This window comes from Dioscorea cayenensis, chromosome 9, assembly GCF_009730915.1.
Source record: "Dioscorea cayenensis subsp. rotundata cultivar TDr96_F1 chromosome 9, TDr96_F1_v2_PseudoChromosome.rev07_lg8_w22 25.fasta, whole genome shotgun sequence".
In the NCBI taxonomy this organism is placed as follows: Eukaryota; Viridiplantae; Streptophyta; class Magnoliopsida; order Dioscoreales; family Dioscoreaceae; genus Dioscorea; species Dioscorea cayenensis.
The window spans coordinates 289,832-310,478 of NC_052479.1; the positions used below are offsets into that span (position 1 = coordinate 289,832).

Below are 20,647 nucleotides of genomic sequence, written 5' to 3' on the forward strand. Positions count from 1 at the left end.
AAAAATAAAAATACTATGTCATTGAGAGTGACATCCTTCAATGAGTTTGGCTGGGATCAATACCATATAATTTATGGTGTTATTAATTCTCAAAAACAATGACATCAACGACATCAGATACATTTATATATTTAACACAAATGTATTATAAAATTCATTTTATACAGACGAAAGGTGAAACAAACATTTAAATCAAAATTAAAAAAAAAAAAAAAATTAACGAAGGGTTATATGCAAAACTTGAATAATCAGGGTGACAAATAATTTCTCGAATTTTGAGGGGGTAGGAGGTAAAAATCTTCACTAAAGCTCAATACAAATCTAAAAGCCCATAATAAATGGGCCGCCAAGTATCCAATCAGCCCACTAGACCCATCTCTACTACCATCGTGCCCTACTTCGGTCTTCGGCTTCACGTCTTCCTAAAAAGAAAGCTTAGCGTGAACCAGAGCTTCCAAAGCATCCTCTTGGATCGATCTAGGGCTAGGGTTTCTGGGCAAGCAATGGATGTGATAAAAACGCAGCAGATCTCCGCTCGGCCGATCGAGAAGGTGATTGTGCATCCTCTGGTGCTCCTCAGCATCGTCGACAACTATAATCGCGTCGCACTTGACACCCGCAAGCGCGTCATCGGCGTTCTCCTCGGCACTTCCTTCAAAGGCACCGTCGATGTTACCAATAGCTATGCCGGTCTGTTCCCCATCTCTCATATCCCTATTGTTTGATTTCCTTGCGATCAGTGTCTAAAACTTCCGTGAATTCTTTCTAGAATTGGTTTCTGGAGTCTATCGTTGCAATTGGAAAAGAAATGTTCTCGTTTGCTAACCTATTGGGTTTAGGCAAAATATGTCCTTTTCTTATTGAATTCAATTGGGTTTATCTCTGGACGTAGGGTTTCTTTTTGAAATGATTGTTTTTTAGCAGTTTGATATGCTGGATTGATTATGATATGGCCTTGCAATTTAGCCACCATATTATGAATTTAGAGTAGCCTTTGGGAAAAGTATGTCCTTACTCACAAATCTGTTCTGCTATCTTAATTGTGCCTGTTGAGGAAAATGGGAAAGAAACTTTAGTGAATTTTTTCTAGAATTAGTTTCTAGGATCTATGCTTTTGTGAGCTGTGAAGTTTTTGTTGGTTAAGCTATGACTGAAGTAGGTGTACAAATTCTAGACTAGGATTTTGATTAGGCTGCATGATATATCCTTTTTTTTACTAAATTCAACTCGGTTAAGCTCTAGACCTAGGTTTTCTTTGTGGCATGGTCTTTTAGTTGTTTCATTTGGATGGATTGATTATGATCTGGTCTTAAATTCAAAAGTATGTCCTTACTCACAAATCTGTTTGGTCATGTTAACAGTGCCTTTTGAGGAGGATGACAAAGATCCGAGCATTTGGTTTCTTGACCATAACTATCATGAATCTATGTTTTCTATGTTCAAGCGAATTAATGGTATGGTCTCTATTCCATGGTCCATAACTTTGATTATGGGTGTGAATGTTAATTCTTTCTCGGTGATTAAGTTAGTGTATCTTCCTTCCAGCCAAGGAGCATGTTGTTGGGTGGTATAGCACTGGACCAAAACTCAAGGAAAATGATTTGGATGTTCATGCATTGTTCCACGAGTAAGATCATGCAAATTTCTTTGTCTTTTGATGATATATCATCGTGTTATTTTAATTTGCATGTTTGTAGCCTTACGTTTGAGGCCTCAAAAAAACTTTTGAATGGATTTTCTATGGAGGTTCCTTGTCATGTTCAACAATGATTCTATCATTTCTGTAGCCTTCTGTAGATATGAAAACACAAAGCTATAAAGTTCACAATTCCAGATACTTGTTCTTTTTAAATAATATCTATTTTTATAAAATCTTTAACTCATAATGAAGATGTTCTCTAGGTGCTCATCAGTTAAACTGCACGTGTATCATAATAATGAATAATAACTTTCTTTCTATTAAGAGGAGAGAGTGTTGTAGTCGTCACTCTCATGATTACTTAGAATTGTATGTGGCCTCAAATGAATGGTTGAAAGCTTACTCATCATCCAATTACTTGGTGATGTTGCCCCTCTCCATTCATCTTCTAATTTGTGCTCCCTTTATTGCAGTTATGTTCCTAATCCTGTCTTGGTCATTATTGATGTCCAACCCAAGGAGTTGGGAATACCTACTAAAGCGTACTACGCAATAGAAGAGGTCAAAGAAGTAAGTATATCTAATGTTTGCAGCTGTGCTGTAACTTTAACTGTAATGGAGATGTAGGTTGATCTTGGCAATTATTGTCGCAGAATGCTACTCAGAAAAGTCAGAGGGTGTTTGTGCATGTCCCTTCAGAGATTGCAGCACATGAAGTTGAAGAGATTGGTACATCCACTTTAAGAATCCATGGATTTTAGAGTTTCCTAACTTCCTAGAGTGGCTCTCAATTGGCAATTTGTTTCCCTTTATAATCTTAAATTGTTTTTTAGTCAAGCATCATGTGAGAATTTTTATTTGTTTTTTTTGACAAATTCAAAGTTTGGGGTGTAATATTTTCTCATAATTGGTTTTGCAGGGGTGGAACATTTACTGAGGGATGTCAAAGATACAACTATTAGCACTCTTGCAACAGAGGTCCTACTTCTTTCCCTTCCTTATGAAGTCCTGTTGATGGTGCTGCATTTAATAGGTCTGTACTTTGTAGCTTTAATTTCTTTATTGAATCAGGTCACCAGCAAACTTGCTGCCTTGAAGGGGCTGGATGCAAGACTACGTGAGATCCGTGGTTATCTTGATCTTGTAGTTGATGGAAAGCTTCCTCTAAATCATGAAATTTTGTACCATTTGCAGGTATTACATTCACTATAAATGTTTTTATACATCTGCAAAAGTTATCATGATTATAGTTTGAACAGCAGTTTTGGTAATCTAGAAACTGTGCAAGATGATTAGACTTGAATGGGTTCTAACTGGGCATGGTATTCTTGTAAGAATAATATTCAGCAAATTCTAAAGAGCATGGCTTTATTTCCAAGTTGGCTTCCTTTTTTTCCAAAAAGAATCATTATACATCTATTCTCTTAGGTAGTCAACCTTGGCTATAATGCTAGTTCATGTTTGCAAGTGCCATCATCACTGGGTGTTTGAAAATAAAATGTCTTATTGTTGTTTGAAAATATAATGCCTTACTGTTCAATGAGATATTTTCTGGTTTTCTGGTTTTTAATTTTCATTCCATTGGCAGCTTACCTATGTTTTATGATTATTCTTTTCTTGTTCTTTTTGGGTGCAGGATGTATTTAATCTACTTCCAAACCTTAATGTGAATGAGCTAATCAAGGCCTTTTCAGGTAATTTCATTTGACTTGACTATATTGGAAGACAGAAAATGTTCTGACCCTCACCCAACTCTATGCTTTGCTGTTATTTGGTCTAAATTCATGTTTGCACTGTGCAGTGAAAACCAATGACATGATGTTGGTTATCTACCTATCGTCTCTCATCCGGAGTGTCATTGCACTTCACAATCTGATAAACAACAAAGTAAGCTCTTACTTATTTGATGTATTATCAAATAATTTATGTGTGGCACCTATATGAGTGTCATTATGCCGGACTTTGACTGGATTATATATATATTTTGGAAGCTCTCTGATTTTCTCTGAACTTCGCTATATGGGAGAGACTAGATGAATGACTACAAATAAGTCATATGGAAACAAATAACATCACAACTACTGTATCACAATTTTCTTTTTGGATGCATGAATTGCTGAAAAATTTCGCCTCGACTTACATTTACCTGAGATATGTGCCCCGTTCGCCCACCTATTACTGAAATGCTGCTAGTGTCTTTTGTGCTTTACATTTTGTTCGATTAAGCCATTGAATACCGGATAATCTTTCTGACCAAGCTCAGCCATTATCAATGCGAAAATTTAAGTTGTCTTGTTTCTATGTCAGGTCCTAAATAAGGAACATGAGAAAGCTGAAGATGCCAAATCAGCAGCTGTACCGGCTACAGCCGGGAGCTAGGATCATTTGGACTCCGGCTTGGCATCAGCATCAGCATCATCTTTGCACCAGAGGACTTTGAACTAATGTCTCTTAGGTTTCTCCTGCCAAATGACCTTTTTGTATACATTATTCAAAGCATACGGCTTAGTGACATTCCAGTGGATCTTTACAATCATATACTGTTGTTTAAACTGCACCTGATTTCTTTCTAGCAGTCATTCAAGTTGTTTTGTTCGGTAGTATTTGTTTACTCAATCAGGCATCAATTCATTCCTGGAATGCTGGAGGTGATTTAATTCATCCATAAGTTTGGCTCTTGCACTGGTTAATTGTTTACAAAGTACTGTCTTATCTCTTGTGCCTAACACTCTCAATGAATTCAATGTGCTATGTCTCCTTTGTTTTTTAATTGTTATTTCTAATGAATGACCTCTATTTCCTCACCTTCCTTTCCAAAGGAGTAATTAAGGAAAAAAATAGCCCAGAAAAACTATATTATGGTAAATTTAATGTATGAAATTTCAAGATATTCTCAAACCCTATACTCCCTTCATTATTTTTTATCTGTCACAAATCTATGTTTTTTTTTTATCTATTATTTTTTAATATAAAAAAGTATTTATTTATTTTTTTTTTTCAAAATTACCTTTTAACACTCTATTCAATTTTTTTTTTTGGAATTAAATATCATAGAAAAATGGAAAATATAAATTAGGGGTAATTTTAGAAAGTTAGTTATTTTTTTAAAAAAGTTTGTAAAATAACTAAGTTTCTTGTTATGTGAGATTCAGTTAACCATGATAGATAAAAAAGAATGGAGGAAGTATTATAAAAAAAAAAAAATAAATATCAAACTATGAAGTTAATTTAATCAATTTTTTTTTTTTTAAAAGAACCCCAGGGCGCTATTTTATTGAAAAAAGAAAGAAAGGAAACCGTGGGGAAACCAAAACTACAAGAAACAGGAATCGTGAAAAACTAAAATACAAATCCTGAATCAGTGAAAGTCTTCATTAACCAATGAGATAATTCTCTTCCAAACAAGAAGAGGTTGAGGGCTGAGTAATTGAATCCAAGTGTAGCAAGAGAGGTTACAGGAAGCATCCAAGACCCCGGTATACAATGAATGTCAGGTGATCGTGAATGTTCAAAAGAGACTTGAATAGTTATTCGGGTGAGATCCGATATCCGGATCCGAAAACTCGACTCTAATCGGATCCGGGTTCTTCTCTATCGGGTGCGGAGTAAGAGTCCGAATCGCTTCGGTCGCCGCCTTTATAAACCAAACGACCCCGCGGGATGCTCCCTTTGTCTTCTCTTTTCCTGGATTTCTCGTAGGGAATGGGGAAAGCTTCCAAAGATAAGAGGGTAATCCTTCTAAATATTCGCAAATTTTTGTTGAGAATTCCTGTTCTTCTTTGTTTTCGCTATGTTTTGATCCTATTATGGTCGGGACTTGTGCAGGATATCTACTACCGCAAAGCTAAAGAGGAGGGATGGCGAGCGCGGAGTGCTTTCAAGCTTCTTCAAATCGATGAGGAGTTCGATATCTTCAGAGGTGATGCTCATAATCAGAGGCATTTTTCATTATCAATAGGTTCCGTGCTCGATGTTGGAAAAAGGTTGGATTTTTGCCTGCAGGAGTGAAGCGAGCTGTTGATCTCTGCGCAGCTCCTGGTAGCTGGAGTCAGGTGAGATATCTTCACATTGGTGCACTATTTTTCTTTGATTCATATTGTCTCCTTAAATTCGAAATAAAAAAAAATAATTAATTGCAGGTGTTGAGCCGAAAGCTATATGTTCCTGCTAAATCGTCACCAGAGAGCAGGTAAATCGTGCTGCTTTGTGTGATTGTTTATTGCCTTTTTGTTATTCTAATTCATTCATGACTAATGACCAGCCATTTTTAGCTATGTGTTTTTGTTTCTCGCTTGTGTTTTCAGTTGAAAGTGTACTTTAATTTAAGATTGCTTATTTGTTGAAATGAGGGCCTGTTAAATTTTTAGAGCCTTCGATTTTATTGATTGTGATAAAATGTTACAATCATGTGAACTGTTGTAACTTCATATTCAGTGAAGTTGTAGCTTATTCGTAGTTCCTCTTAAATGTTTTCTGCAGAGATGGTGATCTTCCTCTTATTGTTGCAATTGATTTGCAACCCATGGCCCCAATAGACGGTGTTATACAAGTCCAGGGTGATATCACCAATGCTCGAACAGCTGAAGTGGTAACTTCTATATTATCTTTATCTCATAAATGAAGCTAGAAGCAAACATGACAGTTCTCTGTTGTGTTTACACTGCAGTTAAGATATTTTTAGATCAGGTGCTACTGGACTTTCTGAAACTGAATGGAAACTTTGGTTATTGTGTTAGCAAACTACAAGTAGACACTAACTTTGTTTTGTTTGAACATCTTGGATTTTGTTATCTATTAACCCAGGTTTCCTGTTTCTGCAATTTCCTTGAAGTAGGTAGGATATTACAGTTTCCTTACCACTTTCCAAGTTCATGTTTCAAAATGGCATGCTTCAATTTGTATTTCTTTTCTGCTAGCCATTTATTCTGATTGTTGTCATTTGTTCAAAAGATGTTTCCTATTGATTACTAGGCATTATGAAAAATTTGTGTATCTGACTGGAAACTAATCTTATTTAGGTCATCAAGCATTTTGATGGATGCAAAGCTGACTTGGTTGTCTGTGATGGTGCTCCTGACGGTGAGATGATTAGATAAGATGAATTCTCCTCCATTTTCTATTTCTGCCTCAAAATGTTTCATATTAGCAATCACTGAACATCTTATCTTAAGGATGGTTTATTTCTCTGCTGCAGTCACAGGACTTCATGATATGGATGAATTTGTTCAGTCGCAACTTATATTGGCAGTAAGCCTTTCTTTTCTTCTTGATGCATGTGATGAATCATGATTCCTCAGGAGTTTATTTTAGAGTCAATAGCAAAAGGTGGTATAGAATTTTTGGATAGGCTTGACGAAAGTGTGCCCACGAACATTACAATAAAACAAATGCTGGCACTTCAAGAAATGCCAATAAAGACGTGTCTGTGCTCAAATTTACTGCTGATATTCATTTGATGATCTTGTGTAGGCGCTAACAATTGTTACTCATGTGCTTCGAGTTGGTGGAAAATTTGTGGCTAAGATTTTCCGAGGGAAGGATACAAGCTTACTCTATTCTCAAGTAAGATGATCTGTTCTTATATGCTACTTGATCGGTAACAATCAATCGATCCTGTTCATTACAATTCCGTAACTTGTTGTCATTGTTTCTTTCTTTCTTTTGTGTGTGTGCGCGCGTGCTTGGATAACTTATTGGAAAATAGGTTGTGCTTATTTTTTGCACCCATGGAGAATGTAGACTTGTGCTTGATTATAGAGACCCAACTGACCTTCGGAGCTGATGAATCAGAATTTCCAAACTTTGTATATGTCGTGTCTGGGTGAAAATCTCTATTTAGAAGCTTATTTCCTGCTCCTGCAAATATGGAGTGCATTGGGCCCACTTTTGCCATTATTTCCAACTTTCTAATATATGCCTTTCGACTTCTATAACAGGGAAACCCTGTAAATGCTAATGTTTGGTGTTCCTTGTACTGTAAATGGATTTCTAAAATTACCCACATATTGAAATTATTTTTTGGTGTCTGAAGATATATGTGGATGATGCATCATACGCAATAAAATGCTTATGATTGGCTTTTCTTTAATTTCTTTTTAAATTCCGCTGTCAAGCTGTGTCAAAAAATCATGGTATCTATTCTCTTGTGATTGAGATCTTGAGAACTCTGTGTTAATATTTCACTGCTTTGTAATTTGGTACCCTTTTCTTTTCAGCTAAAACTATTCTTTCCTAATGTGACATTTGCAAAACCAAAGAGTAGCCGCAACTCAAGTATTGGTAAGTCTCTGAGTACTTTTCATGTTTTAGAAATTAGTTCTTAAGTTTTATATGGTTCATGCGTTTTCACTACTGTACAGACTTTGTTTGACAGTGCGCTTAAGTGTACTTGAACATAAAATTGGTTGGTAGGAATTTGGGAATTTTGTATCTCAGACACTCTTGCATAATGTGAAGTTAATCAAAACATTTTTGCCCTTTTAATCATGGGCATCCCTTGGAAATTTGCACATATGAAGAAATATTATATGCATAGAGATGTCAATAATTTATTTCAGAAATTTCTTTTATTTACATGTGTTGGAACTAAAATTGCTTCAAATATATTAAACCAAGCTTTTCATTATCCCCAAGTAGTTTTTCTTATGTTTTTATTTTAGGCATTCTTTAAAGTGAGCTCTTAATTGATTGTTCTTTTGGATCTCAGAGGCATTTGCAGTTTGTGAGAATTATTCCCCGCCTGAAGGATTTAATCAGAAAGATCTATACCACCTACTGGAGAAAGTGGGCACCCCTTGTGGAAGTGATAATTTAGGTGTGTGTTACCATCACTCTACCCCATGTTTATCATGCCTAAACCTGGAGCTATTACCCTTTAAATGAATCCCCATTTTTAATGTCAAAAAAGTTTCATGCTTTTGAGGAAATTGCGGCAGTATCAAAATTCCTTTTTATGTGACTGTCAATCTTAGTTTCTTTTTGACTGTGCTGCTTTCTTGACCAGATTGTAGTAGTGGGTGGTTAGAGGGGGCAAACAAGGTGTACATTCCATTCTTAGCTTGTGGAGATCTTAATGGCTATGATTCTGACCGTTCATATCCACTTCCGAGTTCGGTGAATGGCAGTTCATACCAAAGCTTGGATCCAGTGCAGCCCCCAATTGCTCCTCCTTATAAAACAGCCATTGAACTGAAGAAAGCTTCCAGCCATGGTATTGTAGACATTGAGAAACTCTCTCTTTGATTTCATGACCCTTGTGTACTCTTATTTCAATATTTTGAAGACTCTTTGAGAGTTTCGTGTCATGAACTAGTTTAGTTGCTCATTGAGAATCATGCAATGATGCAAATGGTTATATTACTTTTTAGGAGAACTATGAAAAACCATGCATGCTTTTGCTCGATGATGCGTTATCGGAATATATTTCTTGCTTCCTATTCTAAATTGCGTGACACTTTGATGTTTAGAAGATCATTTTATAGATAGTACACAAAGATGGAGTAAAGACATGATTGTCATGAATCTTTCTCAGAATATTTAGCTTTGCATGAACAACAATTCCGGTTGAACTAAACATATACATATTCCGATCAAGAAAAAAACTAGAATGACTTCCTGTAAGAGTTAATGAACTCTATGCAGTCATCAATTGCTTCACTCCTGTAATGATCTCCGGCAGCAGAATATCTCCGGGGAGCCACCTCCAAAGTACAACCTCTAGCTGAAGCCTTCCGTCTGGTCTTGGAAAACCGACGGAATACATTCACCACGTTACTTCCGACACGGCACAAGAATCTCATGGGTGATGATGCACCATTCCCTCTAGAACCAAAGCCTCTACCAATCAGCCTTTCATTCCTCGGCGTCATCGAACCTACATCAGAGTTATACATGAAAGATATCATCGGCTTCTCGTAGATGTCCGGGCTGAAGTTGACCCTCTTACTCCCCTTCCTCAACATCTTTGATGCAACAACAACAACAAGAGTAACAGGGAAATGCAAGCAAGAAATGGGTGCATTTATTGGAAGAAAGAATTGAAATACGCCAAGAATATAAAGAAAAAGAGGAAAAGAAAAAGTGTGTTGTGTTGGAATAAGGAAGGGCAAGTGAGTAAAGATGGTCTTTGTGATGCTGGTGGGCTCCCGAGGCATATGGTTGACAATTGAATTGATGACTAAACATGGTATGAGAATGAGAACTATATATATATATAGATATATATTTATATTTTTTATTATTATTAGGATGGTGATAAATTGGTGTCTGATAAAGAAAATTCCTCAATCTTTATATTGTTGGATTTTAGTGAGAATCTCTGGGCATTGAAGCAATCGAGAGTTGATTGGAGGACATCTCATCTCATTCTCACCAGCGTTGCTTTTGAGGATTTGTTCTATATTTCAGCATCTCTTTTTTTTTAAAATTTTTATTTTTATTTTTTGAAGAATAAACATTGATTGGATTTCAGTTGTTAATGCAAAATTTATTAAAGGAAATATATTCGCTTGTTTGTAGCATTCTGTTTTTGCAAAGAAAAAATGAAGTTATATTAATTATAATAATAGCTTATAAATTATATTTAGTGGTTGATGCACCATGGTTGGGGAATCATTGTGTGTGCCGTGCCTACTTTTTTATTTTTTCCTCCGTATAATAATAATAATAATAATAATAATCTTATTTTTAAAATAAATTAATCGGTTTGATGGCAATTGTTCCGAGGTTGGTTGATCCGACAAAGATAATGATTGTTTTGATATAATGGTTGCTTTATAACCCGAATTAACTTTTATAAAACTATATATATATATATATTTGAAAAATAAAAATATATTTTTAGCCTTTCATTCATTTTTTTTATTCGACATACATGTTACGTGGCTTAATGATCCCTTAGAGATTTATTAATTCGGTCAAACATCACATAAGGAAATTAGAATTATCAATTAGCTGCCCTCTGCACAATACACAGTACTTTAACAATATTGCTAATCTAGAGATTCAACCCCGGATCAGCCCATTCACTGTTCTAGTAATATATCACTATACTGAGTGGTGGTGGTTGTTGTTTAAATTATTCTAATTTTTATATGATTATTTGTAATCAGAAAAAAAATATAGATAATAAAACATTTTGCAGGGGTATGCAATATTTTTAAATGATTTATAGATTTAAGTTTAATCTGAAAACATATAAATAAATAAAACATTTTGCAGGGGTATGGAAGCAATTTTCAAAAAAAGAAAAAAAGAAAAGCGAAACCACTGTTCTCATTCCTTGAACGGCAGCGCGCCGTCCACAATCCCTATCTCTAGGGTTTCATCGAGCTATCTTTCTTCTTCTTCTTTCCAGGTTGGCTTGATTTCATTGTCTGTTTTTCTTCTGATTTTGTTGATTCTTCTTCAGCATCAGCGCTATCAATTGATCTGTGTGTTCATTCTAGCATCTCTCTCAATTTGGATTTATGAATTGATACTGCAAATGTTATATCTTTGGATAATCTCCAGTTTCTTTTTCTTCTTTTTTCTTGAAATATTGAACTTTTGATTCTTAATTCTAGTCTTCCTTGATTGCAATATCTTGTGAAAGCATCAATCTTATCAATGGAAACCAATTCATCTTTAAAAGAGTATCCAATGTTGCATTCAAAAGAACAACTTTTGAGTAGCGAATCCTGGCTTTAGCTGCACAAGTGACCAAAACTGCTCATCCAATCCATTAATTTTGAGCAAATGTTTTTCCCAATTGTTTTGAGTATTTGATCAATTTCTTGCAAATTGCCACAAATCAATGATTTAGTGGATTTGGAGTATAGAACTCAATTAACATCAATGGACATAATTACACTAGATGAAAACACAAATACAGTAGAAAGAATGGAACTGTTTGTTAAAGAGGTCATCTTGTGTAGGTATCGAGTGTATTGAGGACAGCCTTTCTTTGGTTGCGGATGGTTATTGTTATTATTAAGTAGTAATCTGGTTTCGGTTTTGGGTATTGCGCAAGTATTAAAAGTTTAGGTTGTTAAATATGACTATACAGTCTATAAAGGATTTATATGCAAATATACTATAACCCCAAGACCTAGATGACAGACTTAACAGAGCAAACCAAGAATAATCTGGATTATCTACACATGTTAGGGTTTTAGCATCAAATCAGGATTTAACTTCTAGCTTCTAAGCATTCTTTCATGCATGTTTTTCATCAATTTGGAATTTGTGATCGTCATAGAACTTGTAAATGAAAATGAAATTTTATAAAAAAAATATTAAACATCCTTGGTGAGAGAAAGGGATTCACCCTATCCCAATTCAGTTAGTGGCTGAAACATTCTAATCTTCAAGTAAGCCTCATCAACTGGCCCTTAGTGCCATGTTTTTGTTTATCTATTGTCCTCCTTTTCACTATTTGTATTATATTTGAAAATAAATTGCTGATATGGTGGTTTTTCATTATATAAACTTCTTAAAGCAGATCTTGGTATTCCTCTGAGTGATTTGATCCAATATAAACGGATGCATTAGGCTTTTGACATGAATTGGTTTACAAACTTTAATTGAGATTTTATTTCTAAGTAGATTGAAATTGAATCACAGGTGTCGTATTCCTTTATTTCTCTAAATCATAGTGTAGATCAAGATATTGAGAGCACACTATGTGGAAAAAATTCCTCAGTTGTGCAAAATGTGTTTAAATTTATGTTAGTGTTTGTGTTCATATTGCTTAATGTGTTGCAATTTTATTTTTAGTGCGGTCATGGGTGGGCGAAACCTTGTTGATGTTGACAAACTGGTACTTAGGGGGTTGCAGTTTCATGGGTTCCACGGGGTAAAACAAGAGGAGAAAAAGTTGGGCCAGAAGTTCTTTGTGGATGTAGATGCTTGGTTAGATTTGAGCACCGCAGGTGCAACAGATGATATATCTGACACTGTCAGTTACACAGACATTTACAGGTATTGCTTATCATTCTCTTACTTTTGTTTTATTAATCTCTAGTAAATGTGAGTCTTTGAAACCTTTTGATTCAATAATTTCCTAGTGCTTCCTGAAGAAGTCTAAAACTTATAGAAATGTAATGCTGAAATTAAGGCCATGAATAAAAGTTGCAGTTCTTGCTTGTTTATCTTGGAAGGATTGGCCTTCCTCTGTTGCCTTACTATATATTATTCATTTTTCATCCTGTCTTTGATTTGGTCTAAGCCTTGTTTCTCCATGCATCTTCAGAATCTTTAGTCATATGAAACCATTTGTATGCAGAGGATGACCTTTTTCTTGTTCAAATTCCTGTTCTTTCTAATTTATTGTACAACTAGTAACAGCCTATATCAGGCCAAAGGTGATCTAAGACTCTAAATGCAAACCGGCCATCGACTTTATTTCAAGGACATAAACAATTCAATTATTAGATGGAAAAACTGAAAAGGAGAAAAATAGAACACAGGCAACTTCACCTACTGATAGAATCATACTGAAAAATTTAATATTGTTCTTTGACATGAGCAATGCGCATAATTGGCAAGCTCATTTTCTTTTTGATCAGAGACACCATGTGCTGTAATCTTGCAAATGTGATTCAATTCAATTATGTTCATTAGAAGGTTATATAACTGGAATTATCTCTTCTTGGCACAGGATTGTTAAAGAAATTGTGGAAGGCTCTTCACAGAATCTTTTGGAATCAGTGGCTCATCTGATTGCAAACACTACTCTGCTCAAGATTCCACAGATATCTGCCATTCGTGTGAAGGTTGGAAAACCTCATGTTGCCGTTCCAGGTCCTGTTGATTATCTTGGTGTCGAGATCCTTAGGTATAGAAAGCATGATTGAATGTTCTGATATTTTTAAGTAACTGTTTGATTGATGTGGTGTGTGAATGTGGTATACTTGCATCTAACTTTTATTGTTATTATTTTTTAATATGATAAAAATTTCAGTTTACAAGCATGTTAATTTATTTCCTGTGTCATATGTGCTAACATTTATTGATAAGATCTTAAATTTTTTAGAAACTTTTTTGTTTCTTTTTGTTGGAGGGATTTTTTTTTTAGAAGTTATGGCTACTTAATTGAAGAAACCATGATGCTTTTTTATTGAATTTTTAGATAAGATTTTTGCATAAGTAACCTTGGGGAAAAAAATCTGAAACTAGCTATAAACTATATACCATAGTTGCCTAGCAAAGTTTTTCTTTCATGTGGCCAGTGACCTTGAAAAGAAGAGATTATTTCAGAAAAAAAAAAAAACTTTGTTTGGCCTTTTTGCTTAAACATTTTGAAGGTTATCAATAGAGTATTCTTGTTGAGCAACGATATATGCACCGAATTCATTTCCCGAATTCGGTGCACGAATGACGTGTTTTTTTTTTTTTAACAAAATAATTAGTAAAATAAAGTTTTCTCTTCTAAAGTTTTCTCTTACTGAAGTAGTGATAGCCTTGCCATCTTCTAAAGTTCTGCATAAAAATTGGTGGTCGTATGACAACATGGATATCAATGTTAACTCGTATGTGATATGCTCAAGTGAGTCAAGTCTATTTTCATCTGAAAAAAAACTTGAATATTAATAAATTATTATTGCCATTTTGGTATATAGATTTTAATTTCCACTTTTAATTAGTTGGTGTTTGTTCTGGAAATTTGAGAAGAAATGGACTGAAATTCGACTAAAATGACCAGATCTAACACAATTAGCACTCCAGCACAAATTCCTGCAGTTATATTGAGTACTCTCATGCAACATCCATGTCAAGCTTGCAAAAGTTCAGTTCCAATCAACAAAACAGAGTTCATCATCACATAGATTAAGTAAAAACAAGACTAGAAATAGTAAGATAGTTTGGGAGACACTCCCTCCTGCCGCCGGTCACCGGAAATGCTCACCAGGGAGGGACTCCAGACAAACAGGCCTACTTTCCTCCAGACTCTTCTCTCCCCATCAGCTTGTTTCTCTTTCCCTTTGTTTGTTCACCATTCGTTCTCTGCCACTTCGACGCCACGTCAGTTTATTATTCGGCTCTTCATTGTTAGGTGATTGTTCAACATTGACAGCAGTGTTTTGATTCATGGAAGTTACTACACAGCTACTTAGCTGAATTAGCTTAATATGTAAAAATTAATTATAATTATCTTAAAAATTTTATTTGATATAATTCCCTCCAAAAATATTTTTTTTATTAATTTTAAAATTATTAAAACAAGAATTGATGAATTTTGAGAGTTAAGAGTAATCATATATTCGGAAGTTGGAATTATAACAAACCTTTCCAATAAACGTGTGGTTTATCTATTTTTTTCAAAAAAAAAAAAATAATTATAACAAACCAAAGAAATAAAAGCCGGTACATCATTCATACTTACGGGAACCAAAATAGCATTACTACAATTTAAAATACAATATTATCATCTATATGCTATTCCCTTACAATGTAATGAAAATTTGAAAAACCAAACTACCCCTTAATATTAAATTAGCCCAAATTTGTTCAATCACATATAAGGTGGTCAATGCTACACTGACATGGAAAATCCAATCTAAAGATACTCGAGATCAATAGCTATGTCTAAAGGGAAACCAATTGCACGAATTTATAAGACCTGAGATACAGAGCACTCAAAAGACAGAGTTAAGGACCTCTTGGGTTCCATGTGGACCTCTGAAAGCAGTAATCAGAGGATCTCTCCTGCCTCAAAGTTTTTGGAGAGGACACCACCAGGGGTTCTCCATTGGAATCATCACAACACTGCTGCAAATCCAATTTTATCTGAAAATAGTTCAATCCCTCCATTACTCTTCAAATCAATGCAAACCACCATAAGGGTACGAATAATTAAAAAAGAAAAAAAGACGAAGAACAAATCTAAAAAGAACTCACTTCTCCTTTAGAATCCACTATAGCATTGCTGCATCTACGAGGAGGTATCCTTTTGGTAGATGAGGGAACGTTCTTGATAGAGCTCTTCAGCGCTGATTGAGATCTAGATCGCTTCCGGCTGGTGGATGAACCCTGGCACCTCGTAGTAATCTCTAGATCATCGACGACGACGGCAGATCCAAGCTCGGAGGCAGATGAAAAGCTCAGAATTTTGCTCCCTGGCATCGTTGGGGATTCTCTCTGCTCGTCGGCGAGAATTCAGACCTGAAAACGCTGATGAGAGGGTTGATAGAATACAGTGAACATGGGTGCTTTTTGGGCGGGAAATAGCGTGGAGATTTGTTTTTCCCGCGCTATCTATATATGTAAAATTATTATTTAATCCTTTGTAATAATAAATAATAATAAGGTTGAATTTTTTAGAAAAGGCCTTCACTGTAATAATAATTAAAAACAGGTAGTATTCAAACGAAAGATGTTTTATTAAATAATAAAATTGTAAGTGAAGATTTTTTCAATAAATTATTATAAAACAGAACAAGATTTGTATAATAATATACATCAATATTATACTAGATATATATATATATATATAGTAAATTGAATCGAAACAGTAAAACCAGCAAAACAAAAACCAATACCAATCGCAATTGAATCGAAATCAAATCAACGAACGCCAAATCATACCTCAGAGAGATATTCAACAAGAAGTTGAAGGGATCCAACCGTTCTTATCCAACTCAACAACTAAGCGCTCAAGTTTGGATAAGATTCACGACCCCGCAGCTCACTGCGGTCGGAGCTCAGCGAGAACAGAGGCGAAACGCGAACGAGAAGTCGGTGGAAGCCCAAGGCAAGAGCACGTCGGCGGCGGCGACGACGACAACAACGACGGCGACGGAGGCGGCCGGCCGGTCCTAGGCGACGACCACAAGAGAAGAAAGAGAGGAACAGAAAAAAGAGGGGTTTTTTTTTTTAAAATATTGCAATTTTTTTAATTATATATTAAAATAAGTATCTTTTATATTAATTATCAAAATGCGCAAAAAATACTATACAGTGTACTTGTATAATATTTTTTTGCACATGGGTTATATTTAAATTTTTTTTTTAATTTTATAATAGTTTTTTATATGAAATTTTACATTTACAATCTTACAAATTTTTTAAATTAATTTTCTTTCACAACTCTATTTAAATTTTACAATGGTTTTTATATAATATTTTACGTTTTAGTTTTTAGTGGAAATTGCCAAAAAAACCCTTTAAGTTTGTAAAATTGCCAAAAACACCCCGTTAGTTTTGCAATCCCCAAAAACCCCCTCCTTTTAAAGTCTATGTTTTTCAAACCCCCAAACCCTGTAACGAATGTGAACGGAGTGAGTTTCAAATTTTTTGGATGAAAATGCCCTTGCATGGGGAGTCGTGGCTGCAGCCATCTCGGCGATTTGAGAGGAAGTGGGGGGTTTTCCGTAGGGTAACCCCGAGAGGCAATTTATTGGAGCCGTTTAATTGCTTTTTCTCAACTCACGTCTTGACTTTTTCCATTTCGAGTTGTCTCCGAGTTGTCTCTACGTGAAGCCTCTGTAATTAGCATTTCATCGACTTTTTCCCTTTCCACCCGGTATCTCGAAGGAGAAGTCCCCCATGCAACTAGTTGGCATTTCATCGAGTTTCTGATCTAAGGTATTGAGTATGGTTTTTATGTTAAGCTGTCATTACTAAAGAAAGATTTTTTTCGGTTTTTGTTTTTGTGCTCCTGCTTTTTGTTGGAAGATATTGAAGTCTGCAGGGGGATTTCTCATTTGGGGTTTTTGTTAGTCTGCAGGAGATTTCTCGGCTAGGGTTTTTGTTTTTGTTTTGCAGTTTTCAGTATGTATACACTATCGAAATAGTTTTTCGATTGTTATGATTTAGTGTAATATTTATAATGTACATTTCCGTTTCGTTTGATATGGTTGCGATTTCTACAAATGAGATGTTACTGATTTAACATTTGTTGTCTCTGTTCAGTATTCTCGTCTACGTTTAACAAAAATGGGTCTCTGTTTAACATTTTATATCTCTGTTTAATAAGCGAGAGTTTACTGGTTTAAAACCTTATATTTCAGCTTAAACTTTTGCAATCTGCATGTTGAATGTGTTGTTATTGATCGCGAGCTTGTGATTATGGCGGTCGACCCTAGTTAATGGGCGTTGCTATTTGACACGGTTGTGGAGACCTTAGCTGAATTGAAAGTTAACATGACCCCTCGACATTGGGAGATTATTCGAAGGACACCGTTTGCAGCGTTCATCTGGTGGAAGCCATATACCAGAGAGGCCCTTCTTGATTCTCTTTTGCAAAGATGCGATGGTCGCACCAATAAATTCGAGGATCGGGAAAAGCTGCTGAGTTTCGAGACCTCGAGATGTGGCCCTCGTTCTTGGTCTGCGTTGCGATGGCGGCGCGATGGTCTTCGAAGAAGAAAAACCGGTCGGCGTTCGAAGGGCGGTATCTATCAAAGACCTCACGAGAGCACGGAGACTCCATCAAGAGCACTACGGTGCAACTTGTTCGACGGAGGGAGAAGAAGATAATTTTGTCAAACTCGATGGTGTACCTCGTAGGGGGACGGTCCCTCTTCCCAAATACATCATGCTCGGTTCGAGCTGGATCGTTGATTACGTCGATGATCTACCGACCGTGAGGCGATCACGCGTAGGGCGCGGGCGACGCGAAGTGGCTTATGGAGGATATTCCATGGCGGCGCCCGAGTGCAAGATAGATGCTGCGGGAAGAAGACCAACACGAGAGTACATTAAGGGTTGCTCGGTCGCGCTTAACGTCCGGTTTCTGGTGGCCGGAGCAGGGGAAGAAAGTCCGTTTCGTGAGATCCCAAGGATCTTTGTGCTACGGTGAAAGTACTTACCGGAAGCAGCGACGGTAGAAAAGCGAGCTTGTCAGTCGCTCGATGGAAAAAGAGGTAATAAATCATGGACGATGTCTAACATAAGTCTTTAATGTTTAAACATTTTATTTAGCGTTTAACTTTAGTATTTACCGTTTAACTATTATTCATAACCGTTTAAATATTTTGTTCTCCGTTTAATTATATTCTATAACGTTTAAATATATAGTTTTTTTATAGTTTAAAATGAATGATCTCATTTGAAATTGTTTGGTTTACATATGTTAGTTTCTGAGCTGGTTCGGCGAATCTTTGAAGAAGAAAATATTTGTTGGCGCCAACTGAAGCGGATGGATGCCGTTGCTCGGGAACCACTTGCTCGAGGCGGGGATGAGAGGCGACCTCTCATCGTGCGCTGGACGCCCGTTCTCCTACTTCCGACCCACCACGCGCACGCATTCCTCGAGCCGGAGAAGCCCTCCCCTACCCGGCGGATTGCAACAACCCCCTACCACGACAACGGCAGTCCCCCGACCATGGCGGCTCCTCCGAGCCGTGGCAGCCCCAGCGGTGACATTGGGCGAAGATGTCACCGCAACTCTTATGCGGGCGTGCCGGATATTGATGACTCGAGTTTCCTCGGCTTGTCGCTCGTGTGGAGCGCTGGAAGGGCGTTCCAGGCCATTGCGCCGTCCCTCGAAAAGCATGAAGCACCGGGACGAGCGAGGCGTCGGGATTTGAGCAGCGGCGACATCATCGGGAAGGTCGTTCAAAGGCGGCCACATTCGAAGAGACTTGCGAAAAGAGGAGAACAATACGCTCTGTCTCCACCGCCGGTGACGATGAAACAATAGTAACACCATCGGTGCTGATCTTTCATTCTTGAGTCATCGCCGATTGATGACATGGCCGTAGCGAGTGGAGGACATCGTAGATGATGTGGCCGTTCTTGCGGTTGAGAAGGTCGTTGACTCTCTTCTCGATGAAATCGTCGACCGAGTGGAGCCAGTGCCGAGATGCGGCGTCAAGATGGACACGATCCACGAAGGTCGAGAACAAGTTAAGGGTGTGTCTCCCGATGATCTTTGTTGTCATGGCCACGGTTGAGAAGATCGTCGAATCCGTTCTGTGGCCAGTGGCTGACGATCAGCATGACCCAAGCGAGGACACGATCCCACCACAACAAGAACCATGTAAGGAAGTGTACTGCGGTTGATCTTGTCGCCGTCAGTCCCTCGATCGAGCCGGACACAATCCCACAACAAGAACAACAATGTAAGGATGTGTCGCGGTTGATGTTGTCGCCATCGTCCCGCGATCGAAGGAAGATCTTGATGAAGACCCCGAGCCGAGCAACGAGAGAAATGATCAAGGCCGATCAAAAATTGGACGAGACGGCTCGGGAAAGCTTTTTATTCGAAGAAGAAGAAATGGGTTGGCTCGAGTCGTCTTAACAAATCTGACGAGGAGTTGATGAGGATCTTCCTCAGCTGCTCTATGGGACGGGTAAGTGTAACGTTTTTATGATATTGTTTAAAGGGTTTCTTATAGTGTTTAACTATTACCTAATAGTGTTTAATACCATTATGTTATCATTTAAGTTTTCGCCTTACCGTTTAATTATATATAATATCATGTAACAATTGATAATATCATTTAAATATTTACAATATGGTCTTCTAATATCTCATTATCGTTTAACCTCGACAGCATCGCTGTGGAAGAATGACTGTCGGCATCCACATGACGAGGGTTATACTACGCCTGAGGGGAAGGAGATGGTCACTGATGATGTGATGGGACGCTTTTCGTATGCATAATACAAAAGTCGCTGAGCAAAGAGCCATATCCTTACAAGAAGCGCGCCTCCATCATCAGACACGCTTGCATCTGTTTATGTCAAAGCGGACGACGCACATAACACAATTATGGCTATGATCGGGGATGCTTGTCGTGACTCGCATGAAGTTCAAATTGTCATCCTCCCAGATAATCATGAATGACCACTTCCATGTCGTCGTCACGGACAATGATAAACAAGAATACATGCATTATTCTTCATGTCCGGGAATACGATAAGGGACGCGTTGGACATGGTAAGTTCTTTAATTATGTCTAATTAATATCTGTTTGGTATTTAAATCGGTATTCTAATCTCGACTTGCATATCTCGACAGCGGAATCTATTCGACCTTTGTGTCGATATGGAGTTAAGCGAGTCGGCGGCAACAAAAGTACC

General features: G+C 36.9%; 4 protein-coding genes across 5 annotated transcripts; 3 read left to right on the top strand and 1 right to left on the bottom strand.

Annotated features, from left to right (window-relative positions):
* The first annotated feature begins 400 nt into the window (after window positions 1–400).
* Window positions 401–4,351, top strand: LOC120269438 (26S proteasome non-ATPase regulatory subunit 7 homolog A). Its single transcript, XM_039276770.1, has 10 exons — window positions 401–690; window positions 1,362–1,454; window positions 1,546–1,627; window positions 2,113–2,209; window positions 2,293–2,368; window positions 2,559–2,617; window positions 2,711–2,833; window positions 3,276–3,333; window positions 3,441–3,526; window positions 3,947–4,351. Exons 1-10 carry the CDS (start codon window positions 504–506, stop codon window positions 4,016–4,018), a joined length of 933 nt encoding a protein of 310 aa, XP_039132704.1. The 5' UTR covers window positions 401–503; the 3' UTR covers window positions 4,019–4,351.
* A 962-nt stretch (window positions 4,352–5,313) lies between these two features.
* LOC120269490 (putative tRNA (cytidine(32)/guanosine(34)-2'-O)-methyltransferase) lies at window positions 5,314–10,158 on the top strand. Of its 2 annotated transcripts, XM_039276822.1 has the most exons (13): window positions 5,314–5,368; window positions 5,465–5,558; window positions 5,642–5,691; window positions 5,779–5,828; window positions 6,119–6,227; window positions 6,658–6,718; window positions 6,834–6,886; window positions 7,109–7,201; window positions 7,855–7,918; window positions 8,346–8,453; window positions 8,643–8,849; window positions 9,321–9,824; window positions 9,948–10,158. In XM_039276822.1, exons 1-12 carry the CDS (start codon window positions 5,342–5,344, stop codon window positions 9,554–9,556), a joined length of 1,152 nt encoding a protein of 383 aa, XP_039132756.1. In that variant the 5' UTR covers window positions 5,314–5,341; the 3' UTR covers window positions 9,557–9,824; window positions 9,948–10,158. The 2 variants fall into 2 exon arrangements, with proteins under 2 accessions (XP_039132756.1, XP_039132757.1); XM_039276823.1 differs by lacking the exon at window positions 9,948–10,158 and having other exon boundaries at window positions 9,281–9,500.
* Window positions 10,159–10,864: 706 nt separating this feature from the next.
* LOC120268749 (dihydroneopterin aldolase 2-like) lies at window positions 10,865–13,600 on the top strand. The gene is made up of 3 exons (XM_039276035.1): window positions 10,865–10,994; window positions 12,395–12,598; window positions 13,278–13,600. The coding sequence occupies exons 2-3, from the start codon at window positions 12,402–12,404 to the stop codon at window positions 13,471–13,473; spliced, it is 393 nt and encodes a 130-aa protein (XP_039131969.1). The 5' UTR covers window positions 10,865–10,994; window positions 12,395–12,401; the 3' UTR covers window positions 13,474–13,600.
* A 980-nt stretch (window positions 13,601–14,580) lies between these two features.
* LOC120269049 lies at window positions 14,581–16,451 on the bottom strand. The gene is made up of 4 exons (XM_039276337.1): window positions 16,205–16,451; window positions 15,518–15,790; window positions 15,277–15,406; window positions 14,581–14,717 (listed from the first exon to the last, which is right to left on the bottom strand). Exons 2-4 carry the CDS (start codon window positions 15,740–15,742, stop codon window positions 14,581–14,583), a joined length of 492 nt encoding a protein of 163 aa, XP_039132271.1. The 5' UTR covers window positions 15,743–15,790; window positions 16,205–16,451.
* Window positions 16,452–20,647: the final 4,196 nt, after the last annotated feature.